Below are 15,244 nucleotides of genomic sequence, written 5' to 3' on the forward strand. Positions count from 1 at the left end.
TCTTTTATGGCTCATAGCCAACAATGAGCGGCCGCGACATTCGACGGTTTTCCGCAGGCAGCCACACATATTTCTTCCATGATTGAATCATCATACAATAATAGCATTTGTGTACTTACTTTCAACATTCAATCTGGCACTAGCAGACAGCTTTCCAAGTTTGAATCCATAAACCGACTCATCGTGAGTTGTGCAGTTCTTGATTTTTAAGGTGTGGACCATGCCTTCAGCAGTAACCTCATATTTGTCACTGGTGCGGAGTTCAACGCCATTCTTGATCCACTGTGAGCCCTTCACATTCTCATGGGTCAGCTCCAGACTGAACACTGCCTCCTGTGTCTCAGTGACAGTCTGGTTCTTCAGGGTCTTCTTGATTTTCACAGCTATTAAATAAATTGACATTAGCTTACAAAAATCTATTTAAATTAATAACCTCAAACCAAGTTCAGATCCAGCCTCAGAAGGTGGTACATACCTTCAACTCTGAGGTTGGCGGTTGTCTTTGAATTGGCAACCTGGTAGGTGTATTCACCGATATCCTGGGGTCTGGTTATGACAATAACAAGACGCCTGACAGCACCAAGTGTTTCACTCCTGATATTGTCGCCAAAGTCCACAGGCTGTCCATCCTTCAGCCACTTGCCCTCGGTGCTCGCATTGGCCACCTCACACTCCAGCTCAGCTGTCTGTGATTCGGCTACTGTCACATCCTGAAGTGGCCTGTTAATTGCTCCACCTAGTCAAAGGATAAGAGCATAATTTAAATCATATGGAGATATTAAAGTAAACAATACATGTAAGGGCGTGAAACAATTGTGTGTTTCACAAAAGTGACACATACCTGACACGGTAAGCTTTGCGCTGGATGTCTTTTCACCAGCTGCGAAAGTATATTCTCCCTCCTCATCCTTCATGACATTAATGACAGTCAAGGCATACCGCTTGCCCTTTGCCTCCATCTTGTATTTTGCACCAGCTTTGAGGGGCTGCTTCTTGAAGGTCCAGACAGCATCAATGCCAGGATGAGAAACTTCAACCTCAAAGGTGACATTCTGAGTCTCGGTGCACACTCTATCCTCCATGTGCTTCACAATTTGAATTTCTGTTGGAACAAGTTATATTAGAACACAAACTAAAATGTTATTTCCTTTGCCAGTGAATTAGTTAAAGAAGGTTTCGGTAAACATTGGCAACTGATCACTTCTTACTTTGGACAGTGAATTTGCAGCTTGTGTCAGCTCTGCCAACAACCAGCTTGTAGTTTCCTTCATCTGAGGCAAAGGACCTGTTAAACACCAGGCGCTGTTTGGTTCCCTTTGCAACCATCTGGATCCTCTCACTGGGCATAATGAGCTTGTCATTTTGGTACCACTTCACAGAGCTGACATCTGCAGCGGAGATCTTAGCCTCCATAACAGCCTTGGTTCCCTCAACTGATGTGACATCACTGAGTGGTACCAAAATATCAATGGCTGGGAGATACAGAGAGTGGGTATAAAGTTAAACAACATATCATTTACAGTAAGACAATTTAATAATATTACAGTGATATTGTGAAATATACAATGTTGTTTACTTTGAACAGTCAGTTTTCCTGAGGTGGAGATATCCTGGGCAGGGACAACGAAGGAGTAGACTCCAGTGTCCTCTCTGCTTACATTCTCAACCAGAAGCTTGTGGACCAGTTTGTCAATGACAATATGGATGCGATCTGAGGCAGAAATGGCTTGACCATTCTTCATCCATGTCCCCTCAACGTTTTCTTGAGAGAACCTCACTTCTAACTGAGCAATGTCACCCTCACAGATGGTAAGGTCAGTAAGTGGCTGCATCAGTGTCACAGGACGCACTAAAAGAGACAAATATGAGAAGGGGACATAAAAGTTATTTTAATGTCCTTGTTTCAGTGCCCCCCCACCCCCCTCCTCATTCACTAAAGACTATGATTTAGGTTGAACAGGAACAAGGGAATTTAACAAATAGGCAGATCATCAAAGAAGGTACTCACATTTCATCTTCAGGGAAGCACTTGTCTTAAATTCACCAACAACAAATGTGTATTTGCCCTGATCTTCTTTCTTCACGTCTTTCACAGATAGTGAATGTCTTCCACGACGGGAGGAGATAACATATTTGCTGCTGGGAGTGATCTCCTTTTTCTCAAAGTACCAGGTACCTTCAGCATCTTCTCTTGACAGCTCACATTCAAACTCCCCAGAGTAGGTCTCTGGTACCTCAATGTTATCCAATGTTTTCACCATGTCCAAAGCAGCCCCTGTGTATTGAAATAGTTGGTTATCATTCAAAAAATGACAGGTGCCTATTAAATCAAATATGTTTTTCAAATACTACAGTTTAATAAATCTTGAAACCTTCAACATAGAGTCTGGCCGTGGTTCTGATGCTGGGATCCTCAACAACAGCACAACTGTATTCTGAATCATCCTTCACTTCAATGATGAGCACAGAAAGGAAGTGGACCTTTCTGTCTGAGTGCATCCTGTATTTATCTCCAGAGAAAATCTCCACGTTGTTTTTCAGCCATTTGACTTTGACAAACGGCTCATTGGTTTCACATTCAAATGTAACCATGGTGTCCTTCTCTTTGGCACTGACATCTTCCAATTCTTGAGTAAAGTTAACAACTTGCTTGCCTGAAATTAAATGCAGATGTATTCAACTAAAATATCATGTTTAATAAAGATGCTTTTATCTTGACTTTATGACCCTGGGCATTCAATACATGAAATATTTAGAAATCCTTCAAATACCTTGCACCAAAAGGAATGCGTGGCTTGAAGTTTCCCCTGCAATGTTGACGGCTTTGACCATGATGCTAGCAGAATCGTCAGCGGAAACATTGCGTATCACCAATTCACATACATGATCCTCAGGCCAGTACCAGTAGATGCGATCAGTTTTCTCAAGCAAAATACCATTCTTGAACCACTGGCACTCGGGTTCTGGTTTACCAACCACCCTGGTTCTGAAACGAACCTCCTCCATCAGGGAAACTGTCTGGCTTGCAATGCGCTCCAAGATCTTAGGAGCTTCCATGCTGGGAGAGAGCTGAATCCTCTCTGGTTTGATTATGGGGATGGTGAGTTTTGCCTCTTCCTCCATCTTCTTTTTCTCAGCCTCAGACTTCTCTTTCATATGATGAAGAAGTTCCTCCTTCCTCTTCCTAAGCATGTCCTCGTAAGACTCATCCTTCCTTCGAGACTTGAGCTCCACAGCAGTGATGGCCTCATAGTAACCCTCCTCTGTTCTGCGCTTGAATTTGCTTTTCAACTCATCTGTCTCCTCTGTGGATTTTTCATGGATCACTCTCTCTGTCTTCCTCAGTTTTACAACCTCCTTGGACTGTGTGCTATCACTGGGTCTGTCGACCTTCACAACGTCAAAGGAAACTCTGCCTTGTTCAGAGCTGGGGACCTCTGGAGCTTTATGTTCTGGGACACGACGAAGGACAGATCTGAAGTCCTCTTTCTGTGTAATTTCCAGCTTAACGGTGTGTTCAGCTGTACCAATGGGGTTCTCTGCTACCACTCTCACTTCTCCTGAATCGTATGACTTGATATCTACAATCTCTAGGTAGTAAATGCCATCATAGCGTAGTCTCATTCTCTTGCTCTTGCGTATGAGCTGACCATTGAGGTACCAGTTAACCTTTGGCATTGGATAACCTGTCACTCTGCAGCGGAATCTTGCAATGTCACCTTCCTGCACTCTGGCAGGCTCAGGAAGAAGAACAATGTCTGGCTTTGTCTTCTCTGATCCTTCATCTAAACTAACTCCAGAAGGACCTCCTTCATGAGCCATACGTTCCATGTCCTCGATTCTTTGTCCTCCCTTCCTACCCTCAGGTAGCTGACTTTCCTCAACAAGGCCTTTCTCATCCTTGACAATCAGGGTAGCTGAGGTCTGGTCAACTCCAAACTTGTTAGTTGCTCTGCAAGTGATGACACCACTGTCTCTGGCATAAGCAGCTTCATAATCAAGACTGCAGTAGCCAAATTCATTAACCATGCGCAACCTGTTTGCAGCTGCCAGGGGTTTGCCATCATGCAACCATTCAACCACCATTGTGGGGTCTCCAATAGGGGTAAGTCTGCATTCAAAATGGACAGGACCGAAACGCTTGAGCCTGACCGAAGTCAGCTTCTTCTTAAAGTGGGGCTTCTGTTGTTTTTCTTTGTCATAAAGGTCACCCTCCTCCCACTGATCTTGACCATAACGGAGATGCAAAGGTTCCAACTCTGGAGCGGCAATATCCTTGGCCTTGTAGGTTCCCTTGGGAATAATAAGCCTTCTCTCTGGTTGGGGTTCAGCAAAGTCCACCTCAACATTGACCCTGCAGCGAGTGGTATCTCTTCCAGCTTTGTTGATGGCTGTGGCTGTGTACCAGGCACTATCAGAACCTGATGTTGAAGGGATATGAACTTTAGCTTCTCCTTTTGACCCTTCAATCCTGAAACAGACATTTGTGTCAATCCTTCTGATAAATAATAAACCACAACATCAATGATAGGAACATATTTCTGGAAATAGATTAAATACATACTTGATATGTGGGTGCTTCTGTGGGGAAATTATGTCACTGTTTTTCAGCCAAACAATGTCAGGCAGGGGGTTTCCGATGGCTTTGACAGCCAACTCAACCAGAGTGCCTTGTCTTACACTGATGTTCTTCAGCTTCTCAATAAACTGGGGTCGGACCAAGTTTTCTTTCGCTGTGAATGGCAAAGTCAGTGGAATAAATAAAAACATTTAAAGCAAACCAAGCTTGTTATATTGTGTGCACATGTAGAGGAATAAGAAGTTGGGATGTAAATGTTCAGGTTTTTGTGCTCATCTGCTAACTCATTTAACTGTCTTAAATCAGGCGACTGAAGTATTACTTTACAGTAACCCACTGTCTAAAAGAACACCTTAAATTCTAAATGTACTATTATTTTTTTATACACACAATACCTTCAACAGTAAGAGTCATGGAAACAGTGGTCTTTCCAGCTCTGTTCTGTGCAACAACTGTCCACTCTCCAGAGTCATGGGGCATTGCTGGAACCACAATCAACGACTGAGTTCCATCCTCCTTCACAACAATCTTGTGGGTGTAGTCATTGACCACTTGTTGTCCTGAAAACAAAAGGTTTGATAAATTATTAGAATATGAAGAATATATCTTGCAAACAGCAAATGTTATTGGTTAAATAAATTCATTTACCATTGTGGAACCAATATGTGTCAGGCATTGGTCTACCAACAACTTTCAGGTCAAATCTTGCAGTTTGCCCCTCAGCACACTTGAATGAGGAAGGCTTCAGGACAAAGACAGGCTTGTACAGCCTTTCCAACTGACTCTCATCTGTTTCATCAAGCCTGCGAGCAGGAGAGCGACTCGGAGAGCGACCAGGAGATCGGCTCAAAGACCTTGGGGATGTGGACCTAAGAGAAGAAATAATGAAGATCAGTGGCGGTTCTAAATGATTCGTTGTGTGAAATTTAAACATTTTACATTTGGTCATACCTAATTCTCTGCACTGCTGGCTGGGGTGTATATCTCTGAGGCCCCCCTACTGAAGAGGACTCCACATACAGTTTCCCAGAGCTCACAGAATTGCCCTTCATGTTGCTGGCAAATGCTGTGTAAACACCCTCATCTTCAGGCAGTACCACAGGGAGACGTAGACTGGCTCGGCCATCCTGGAGAACCTCCATCTGGTAACGGCCGCCATGATGGATACGCTTTCCATCTTTGTACCATGCAATCTGTTTAGGGAAAAAGCAGACAGGCATGATGAGGTTCAACATACACTATATCCAAGTCAGTGTTATTGAGTTCATATGGATACATAAAACAAATCAGAGATGTTTCAAAACTCCTGCCTCCACTTTATGCCTGGGAACAAAGTACCTTGGGCAATGGCTTTCCTGCCATTTTGCAGTGGAAAGTGACTCCCATTCCTTCCATAATCCTGTAGCTTTTGACGGGAGTGTCAAAGGATGACTGTACAGCCTCCTGTTCTGACACATTCATAACCATTTGCTCGCCATCCTCAATCACAATTTCCTGGTATGTAATCTTCAGGATACGGATTTCAATCTCATGGATTATCCTCTCCTCAAAAGAAGATATTTGTAATTCCTGAAAAACACATTTACAAAATATAACTATAAGAACAGTGTGGTATTTTGATAGCCACCACCAACAAGCCAACATAACTGACTGCACATCACAGTGACACAGTGTTACTTTTGATCTGAATACCTGCTCGGAGACATATGTTCGCATCATCTGGGTCTGCATGCCCCTCTGCTCCATCCCATATTCGCTCACAACAACGGGGGGCACATCTCCCACTTTGGGCTCCTGTACCATTGTAGTCACTTCAGTCTTGTATGTCACTTCCTGTTTCTTCATGTAGGTTTCATATTCCTCTGTAAACAAACATTTTGTATGATCATCAATTTACTGATCCCCTTTTAGATAGAAGTTGCTGCATTCTACTTTTTTCAAATTTTACTAACCTTCCTCAAGCAGACTGGCTGAGGCTGAGGCTTCTCCAAGCTGGTTCTTGACAAAGATGGCGTACTCTCCCGCATCATCAGCAAATGTCATAGAGATCTCCAGCCTGCACTCTCCAGTCTCCTTTTTGTAGGCAACTTTATATCTAATCAATTGATACAAAGTACATGGTGAATGACAAAATCCCCACATTCTCATAGGTAGAAAACTCAGTTTTCACAGCAAAAAAAAAAGTGAAAATGTGTACCAAGTACCTGTATCCAGTTGTAAGAGGTACCCCACTCTTCTTCCAGAAAATGTGGGGCTTTGGACTACCTCCAATCTGGCACTCAAAGACAACACATCCTCCTTCCTCCAACTTTTGTACAGTAGGTTTCTTGATGAAGAAGGGAGCAACAGCAGCTGCAGTTTCCACAGACTCTGCAACGCCACTCACCTCCGACATGGTCTCCTCCTTTGTTTCAACCATAAAGCTAAAGAGATATTTGAGATATTAAGGGACACATAAATCACTTCATGTTTTTCTATCAATATCATAGCAAAATTCCAGATAAAAAAATTCAGTTATTATATCTTTCAACTCACTGTTTATCTTGTGTAGTTCCAAATTCAGTGACTGTTGTCTCTTCTCTGCTCTCAATTTCTTCTGACACTATAAAAGAGACAATTATTGGTTTAGGACTGATGCCTTTTTCATGAAGATGTCAACAAACTATAAAACAAGGCTCTAGATCCATATTCACAGTTAGTGTTCACCTTGAACAAGTAGGTAGCAGGATGTGCTGATTGTTCCAGCCTCGCTGGTGGCAGTGCAGGTAAAGCGACCGCTGTCCTCAGCAAAGGCCTCACGGATTACCAGACGAGCAAATCCACCCTCATAGGTTATCTGGAAGTCAATGGAGCTCTCGATTCTGTAGTCCTCTCTAAACCACATGATGACAGGGGCAGGGTGACCGCTGATCTGGCACTCCAGGGTCACAGATTCACCCTCTGTCACTGTCAAGTTCTTCAAAGCCTGAAAATTAAACCAGAATTCACTTACTGGTGTTTCGAAAGATGGAAAAAGGATTTCATCTGTAAACACAGACAGCACAGTTATGAGAGTCTGTAAGCCACCACACTGTACTCACAGCAACAAGAGTAGGTGGTACAACTGGCTCCGGAGCAGGTGACGTGATCATGGTGGCCTCAACAGCCTGTAGAAAAACAACGTAGATGAAGACAAAAATCACAAACAGATTCATATATATTCTAATCGCGAATTGATATAAGACGGGGATGGTGAAAGCAAGTTGCATTCTAGAAGGAAAAAGATCATCAGTTCAACAGGCCGAGAGGACAGAAATGGCAAGAGATGAAAGATAGAATATAGATGGGTTTTCTTTATGAGGCAAGTGGTGTCTGGAAGGAAAAGAAGATGGTGGAGTTACGGTGAAGAGCCAGTTTTAACCAACAGCACGCCGTGAAACTCCGCACACTGTTATTGTTGTGACGAGATTGCGACAGACCACAAACCTGCTGTTCCCAATCCTCATGCTTTTGTTCAATGCCTTCTGCAAATGCAGGCCCTATCTGCTTCTGTAACTGAGTGTCGAAATGTGCCTCGTATCTTTCAGGGGTGTCTTTGAACGGAGACGGGGTTGGCGCTGGTGTCATTCTCGTCTCCACAGTCTTACGAGACGGAGATGGAGCCTTGACTGGCTTGATGATCTTTTGTGCAGAGGTAGAGGATAGCTCTTTCTGCAGTGTGGCAATAGCAGAACCTGTTCTTGAAACCTGACCAACCATGGGAGAATATCATTATGATCACAAACCAGTGCAAAGTATCATTAAAAAAACACTGTTTTCTTTTGAAATATCAAGGATGTCTCCGGGATAAGTGACAAGATGGCTGTACATGGTGATTGTTACGGAAGAAGAAGAAGAATTAGTCTATTAAGAATAACGTTGAATTATACTGACAGCAAAAGACGCTGAGATTTTCCAAAGACAGGGTTGATGGATTGGTCTGACATGACGAGGAATGCATCATCGTCACGAATATGTTACCAAAGTGCAGACTGTATGTTAAGATGGTTACATTTACATTTAGTCATTTAGCAGACGCTCTTATCCAGAGCGACTTACAGTAAGTACAGGGACATTCCCCCGAGGCAAGTAGGGTGAAGTGCCTTGCCCAAGGACACAACGTCATTTGGCATGGCCGGAAATCGAACCAGCAACCTTCTGATTACCAGCCCGATTCCCTGCTCAGCCACCTGACTCCCTGGTTGTGTGTTAAGATTGCATAACGAATGATGGGGGAACAGTTACAAATAACCATCTACCTATTTGTCTATTCTTACCTCAGCGCTATGGTCAGGTTTAGGAACAGTAACTTTTGAAACTGTGAAATGTGGAATTGGTGATGGTGCAAGGGCAGTATCCATATGAGTTGTAATAGTTGTTTCTGCACTTCTTTGCATCTAAAGTAATCAACAAAGTTTAGATTGGATGAGAACAACAGATTCAAACAATAGAAAAAGTTCTCAACATTCGGTCAAAGATTGCAAACCTGAGAGACATGAATGCTCTGTTCTCCAGAGGTTTGTAAGGCAGTGGGCATTACATCAGCTTGGCTTTTTGTGGTCACATATTGCTCTGTGGCCAGCATTTGCTGCTGTTTCAAATCTGTTTCTATAGTTTCCTCTTCAGCATGACCACCCTCTGCATGCACAGGCTTCCGAACACGTGCTTGGTCGACAGCAGCCAGTACTGTAGCCACCGCCTCAGCCTTTTTCCCCCCCTCACCCTGGAGACAACAAGCAGCGGATGTCAGACAGCACATAGATCTCAAACCATCCATGGCAGTGTACTGATACTGCACTCAGCAAGGCAAGATTCACAACCTGTGTGGTGACTGAAACACTGCAAGACAGCAAGTAAAGAATAACAGATCTTTGGTGATCAAACCACAATCAACAAACCATAAAGAAAGGTTAATTGTGCCCGGGTGCACTGGTTTATAATGGGAACATGCAGCTGATGATATAATAGTCCCCACATAGAACCATTCTTGACGGTAAAAAGTCAGAGGTAAAAAGTTGGGATTTGTGAGGGAATTTCAGTCTGATGAAGGTGCAGGGGAAGAGTGGGTTGAGAGATGGATCATGGTCATTCTGGAGTTAACATATAGATCTGCCCTCTGCAGCTACCTGCTCCTCAGTCATCACACACACGACTGTAGAGACCTCCACATCTGTGTGTTGCACCACCATGTCAGGTGTGTCTCTGACATCTTGTTCACAAGGCAAGCCTGCTTCGATCTATATGACAGGACCAGGGTCAAGAGTATGTATGGTTAGCTAGGAGACGTAGACACCAAGTGAACATGAAGGAAAGACAAACCGTAGGCAACTAAGAAGTGAAAGATGGTGGCTGAGTCAGACAGAATGGTCAACTGGATGGATACAGACATAATCCTGATGAAGATACATTGATCTTAATCTGTATCTGGGAAGTATAATTGTTACTCTGAAATAACGCCGGTTATTCTTCTACGATGGTCTGCGATGATGAACAAGGGGGGGCGTGTGGGGTCATTGGATAACAGATGGAGGTTAAGAGGTGACATTGTTTCTTCTCTACCTGCTCCCCTGTGGGTAGTAAGAGGACAGGAGCGCTGGCTGTCGAGGTGTGTGTAGCAGTCGAGACATGTTTCTCTGTACTGGCCGGCTCTTCTGGGCCAGGTGGCTGTGTGCGGCCACGCGCCTGGTCCACGGCTGCAACCACTGTTGCTACCGCCATGCTCTTATCATCCTGGACATGCACCTCCTAGCATACATTAGTGAGATTATGGTTCCGGAGGTCACTTAGCTCATTGACTGAACAGTGATCGTATTAACGGTAAACTATCCCACGAGGCATGTTAGAATCAACAACCCATCCACATTTTGGATGGATCTCTAATTCAAGCAAACTTTTCTCAACAATGCAGGTACTTCCTGTTCACTCATCATGCACAGTACACAGACCGACCACTAGATGTCTCTGTCCCCCACGGGTGATCATTGTAGTCAACGTGTGACTTTTCTTACCTCTCTAACTTGGCCAGACACCTGCTGCTGAACTCCATATGAGCCCTCCCAGTGCTGCTCCATGTGAACAGAGGAGGAAGAGGTCTGGACGCGGGTGGCTCCAGCAGTCATGGTGTAGCTGGACTCTCCCACGAAGCCTCCCTGCTTCCAGGGGGGCGGGACATCTGCTCCCAGGGCCATCTGCTTACGTGTGGTCAATGGTGACTTCACAGGTCTGATGGGGGAGACAAATAGTCTGGAGGATGGGGATACGGACCTGGGGAAACACACACAGATGTTTAGTTTCATGTGAAGACTTGGTCTATAAAAGGACTACAGAATCTATGCCATAACTGGTCATTTATGATTATGATGTGTTACCTGACAGGGGTGGGAGTGGGTCCCTTCACGTGTCTGACAGGTGATGGAGACTGGTGACGACCTCCTGCGACCTTGGCCACCTGGGATGATTGAGGTGGGGACTTTGAAGTTGGTTTTGGTGGCACCCGAGGGGGGGTCTTGTGTGCCAACTGCTGGGTCATAACACCCCCCTCGACCTGCATCGACATCATGGAGGAGGACGCAAAACGAGTCTCCATTTTCTTTGGAAAAAGTAGGAAAAACAGAATTAACGTTTTGTGTCATGTGAGGGTTTTGTGCCAAAGTAGATGGAGTATTCCCTTACCTTCTCAACCCTGGTCTGGCGAGTCTGAGAGACCTGGGTGGATGACACAACTGTTTTTGTCTTCTTGGCAGGTACGGCTTCTTCACCTGGGCAGGTAAAATACATCCGCTTAGCATCAAATGATCAGACTCCTTTTATGCACTTAGAACTGAATAGCTTAGGATCTGAAGAAGAGGAACTGCATGGAACATGTCTTCTGTGTGCACAGGATTATAGAATCACGATCACAAAGCTACAGGACCATCAGGGAACATTTGTTTGTAGTCAAAGCACTTTTTACTGCACAATAATACTTTAATTACATTTGAAATTCAACGATTGATTCAGAATTTAATCTATCCAATCCTGGTAGACATCGCCTTTACAAAACAGACAACAACGGTAGCTGCCCAAATACAAATACTCACCAGCATATAGTCTCCAAGCACATGTAAAACAACAATGTTTTCACTCAAGTGAACTAAAACACCTATCTATCTGCCTCTGTCAATTCAGAATTGGCATACACATTGACAGTAGGGTATGCATGGCCACATACACTCACTTCAAGGCCTGATTTAGGCTAAACACACACAAACACAGGCTTGTCAACCCCTTACCTTGGACTAGTAGTTCAGCAGTGGAGGTAGCCCGTCCACTGCTGTTTGAAGCATTTACGGAGTAGGTTCCAGAATCCTCTGGGAAAGCTTCAGCAATTAACAAACTGTAAAGGTCTCCTTCTTGAACAATCTGAAAGTCAGCGGAGCTTTGTATCTCAGCTCCTTCTCTGTAGAACTTAATCACAGGTGTAGGGATTCCTGTCACACGAACATCCAATCTCACTTGGCTTCCTTGTCTCACGGTCATACTCTGAAGTCTCTGAATAAAGTTGGGTGGCGCAGTCTCCGCTGTGTGAAGGAGATCACATTTAGAATCACATTTAGAAGACAATTCTTAGATATGAATACCACAATGTTCCAAGATAATTCCCAGTGTCTAAAGGGCTGCTGGAGAAAACTGTGTAAATCAAAAAATCTTTTAAAATAATTTGTATGGTTTTGTCTTCAGTTAATACTGATCTCTTACCTGTAACAAGGAGTTCAGCGGTGCTAGTGGCTTGTCCAGCTCCATTGGTAGCTCTCACAGAAAATCTTCCACTGTGTGCGGCTGTCACAGCAGGGATCGTCAGAACAGCGCGGCCATCGCTGAACGAGATCTGAACGCCGGGCAGAGCCGCAGCAGTAAGAACCTGGCCATCACGGAACCAGCTCACCTCAGGAACTGGAGAACCTACAGATAGGGTCAGCAGCATCATCAGCACAGCATACTAGTACAGCTAACATGATGGCAGCAAAACAGTGGTCTGTTCTACACCAAAAGGTTTTTGTTCACTTGAGTGAAATCTCTGTTCATATTAATCAATATGAGTGCATGTTCTTCTACAGGCTAAGTATGGATTGTAGCTTAATCTATCTAACTTTAGATGTAATTATAGGTGTGCATTTGATTTAGTTTGGCTCACAAGGTAATGGGAGATTGCACTTTTGAGATGTTTGTATTTGTTTAATTACACCAATAAATAGATACAGCAAGATCACATTTTACAGAGTTAGGAAAGAGTTAGATTAAGTGCAAAGGCCGAATGCAGGGATACTGGATATTTACATACAATAAGTGTGCAATGCAGGACATGTGAGTTTTCCTTACCACTAACTTGAGCCTCAAACGTTGCGGCACTACCCTCAAGTGCCACAACGCTTTGTAACGGCTGTGTAAATGTTGGCGCCTGTGTCGACATTTTGGTAGACACCCTAGAGACACAACAGAACACAAAATCACCACACTGACCAACACACATATACATCACCAATCACAAACAAATATTAATTTACCTGAATCCATTGTCATGAGTTCATTAATCATCATGCTATTCTATGGCTATGCACGAGCATCCTACTATGGCATACATTCTTAAATCATTCACCAAGCAACACAAGCACAAGATCCCTATGAAAACATAAATTTCATCGTTTCAACAGTCCATAGAGAGCATCCTCTATGGAGCTCACCACTTTATTTATAGCCAGTGGGGGATCTAATCAGAGCTTTGCTTGTAGCAGCTCCTGGTTTACAGCAACCTGTTACTTGAGCTATGGGAGGCTCCATGCGGTCTGGGTGTTAGGCCAAGCACAGGGTCTCAGCCCCAACTGACAGCTCACAGACAGGCCAGAGACAACTGGACGTCCACCTATGAGGTCTGCCTGGCTGTAGTATCAGCCAGGATTCACACTCACTCACACCCACCCACCAGTTGTCCCTGTGGCAGTAACACCTTACAAACCCGCTTACTCATGATCTAATTCAATTGTGATTTATTATCACTTAATATATTATTACTTGATAATAAATGGTAATAATAATGATACAGTCTTGTAAATTAGCTGTCAACCCACTTTAATATTTAGGACCGGCTGCCATACTGTATTATGCAACCAACAGCATTATCTCTGACCCTAGTAAGAAGCAATATGTATGCTCTTCTAATACATTCATTTATAATCATTTTAAAAAGTCAAACGTATATTAAATGACTAATCAGTCATCCAATTTTCTAATATCCAGATTACTATGATGTTATAACATCAATAAACACATGCGTAAGCTCCATGGATCAGCCTTTGTTCAAGACCCTAGCCACAGTAGGCCCTCTTCCTCTCTGGTCAACCAGTCATCAATATCAACAACAACCAGCTGCATCAACCCGCTTGATCATCATCATCACATACTACACAACATTACTGGTAGAAAATGTGATTGGTCCCTCCTTGAGCACATTAAATGGATCTGATGCATTGATAGAGTGGATAGACAAAACAGCAATCATTTGAATACATGATATATCCATAACATAACCATAACATAACCAAAATCACCTCCTCTTCTCAACCAACTTTAACTGTTTAACAGCTTTGGAGAACTTGACCTCAGTGGAAAAAAAAACAGTTTGTCTTCCTTCCACACAGTAACAACTACTACTGTAACTGTGACCAAGACTGATGCGGACACATTGACAGATGACAATGAATATTCAACTTGCAGATAGTATAAATCATAACACTCGATGAAACATATCCATAACCGTAAACTTCCGATAAAACTGTTTGCTATGTAACTCAAATGGCAGCTTCTAAAAATACTCTGCCCCCCCCAACTTGACTGACAGCCACCATGTGGCACATAGCTGAAGGTGCAACTGATAGCCCTGCTGCTGATTCCCTTAAAAAGACATGGCGACCCAGCTGGGACACCACTCTAATGCTATCACAGGCTATTCTTGGATGGTCTGCTCCATGCCACCATATAATAACCTTGAAAATGGAAAACATTGGGTCTCAATTAACTTTTTCTTAAAAAAGCCTTAAGTTAGATGTTTCTTTATAGAATTATTGTGATAATGGTTCCCAGTTAGGTATGAAACACTAGGTGTCTTATATAAGGACTGTGATCCAGATCTAATCAAATAAATATTTTGATTAAGGATGATTTCCATAAAAGAACACAGCATAGGTAAAGGGTCACAGTGTTATAAAGTAGAGTCACTTACTTGTATCCACAAGGGTGCCTAAGATTGATGGGACTAAGCCCAGAAGTTTGATGTCTTCAGTAACAATTCCTTATCCTGAAATGTTGACAGAAATCCAAAGTGAGAACAGTTGAGCCTCAAAGTAACTCAAAAAAACAAAACTACACTCTGAATGTGTAGTTTTGCTTTTCCGAAACAATCCCTACACCCGAGGCAAGGCTGGGAATGCTCCAACTGCTCAGAAGTGACAATATGGTCGTGTTACTTTTTATACCCCTGGACCCCAGCATCACCAGGTCATCTGCCCCCCCCCCATTGGTCTACCACCCCAGAGGCATTCTGGGAGTTCGGAGCCATTTTATGCAAGCTCACACCTGCCACTCACTTTACATTGTCCAGACACATGGGAGCTG

The 15,244-nt window shown here is 43.5% G+C and overlaps 1 protein-coding gene across 1 annotated transcript in view; it reads right to left on the reverse strand.

The window, feature by feature from the left end:
* The window catches only part of ttn.2 (titin, tandem duplicate 2), a 150,455-nt gene extending 135,395 nt beyond the window's left edge, over positions 1–15,060 (reverse strand). Inside the window, exons 1-31 of the mRNA XM_084688466.1 lie at positions 14,853–15,060; positions 12,956–13,059; positions 12,335–12,538; positions 11,869–12,156; positions 11,270–11,355; positions 10,966–11,186; positions 10,606–10,861; positions 10,157–10,342; positions 9,724–9,834; positions 9,084–9,389; positions 8,875–8,994; positions 8,045–8,305; positions 7,660–7,725; positions 7,286–7,544; positions 7,115–7,181; positions 6,784–7,002; positions 6,532–6,674; positions 6,272–6,441; positions 5,918–6,148; positions 5,531–5,772; positions 5,228–5,448; positions 4,975–5,139; positions 4,565–4,733; positions 2,772–4,471; positions 2,373–2,654; positions 2,009–2,275; positions 1,577–1,849; positions 1,209–1,472; positions 842–1,102; positions 476–736; positions 120–383 (exon numbers count right to left, since the gene is read on the reverse strand). Of these exons, the coding sequence (XP_084544592.1) occupies positions 120–383; positions 476–736; positions 842–1,102; positions 1,209–1,472; positions 1,577–1,849; positions 2,009–2,275; positions 2,373–2,654; positions 2,772–4,471; positions 4,565–4,733; positions 4,975–5,139; positions 5,228–5,448; positions 5,531–5,772; positions 5,918–6,148; positions 6,272–6,441; positions 6,532–6,674; positions 6,784–7,002; positions 7,115–7,181; positions 7,286–7,544; positions 7,660–7,725; positions 8,045–8,305; positions 8,875–8,994; positions 9,084–9,389; positions 9,724–9,834; positions 10,157–10,342; positions 10,606–10,861; positions 10,966–11,186; positions 11,270–11,355; positions 11,869–12,156; positions 12,335–12,538; positions 12,956–13,046 (7,654 nt within the window). The 5' untranslated portion in view covers positions 13,047–13,059; positions 14,853–15,060. The remainder of the gene's footprint in view (positions 1–119; positions 384–475; positions 737–841; positions 1,103–1,208; positions 1,473–1,576; positions 1,850–2,008; positions 2,276–2,372; positions 2,655–2,771; positions 4,472–4,564; positions 4,734–4,974; positions 5,140–5,227; positions 5,449–5,530; positions 5,773–5,917; positions 6,149–6,271; positions 6,442–6,531; positions 6,675–6,783; positions 7,003–7,114; positions 7,182–7,285; positions 7,545–7,659; positions 7,726–8,044; positions 8,306–8,874; positions 8,995–9,083; positions 9,390–9,723; positions 9,835–10,156; positions 10,343–10,605; positions 10,862–10,965; positions 11,187–11,269; positions 11,356–11,868; positions 12,157–12,334; positions 12,539–12,955; positions 13,060–14,852) is intronic.
* Positions 15,061–15,244: the final 184 nt, after the last annotated feature.

This window comes from Hypomesus nipponensis, chromosome 23 (genome assembly GCF_054491055.1).
Source record: "Hypomesus nipponensis isolate SF chromosome 23, ASM5449105v1, whole genome shotgun sequence".
In the NCBI taxonomy this organism is placed as follows: Eukaryota; Metazoa; Chordata; class Actinopteri; order Osmeriformes; family Osmeridae; genus Hypomesus; species Hypomesus nipponensis.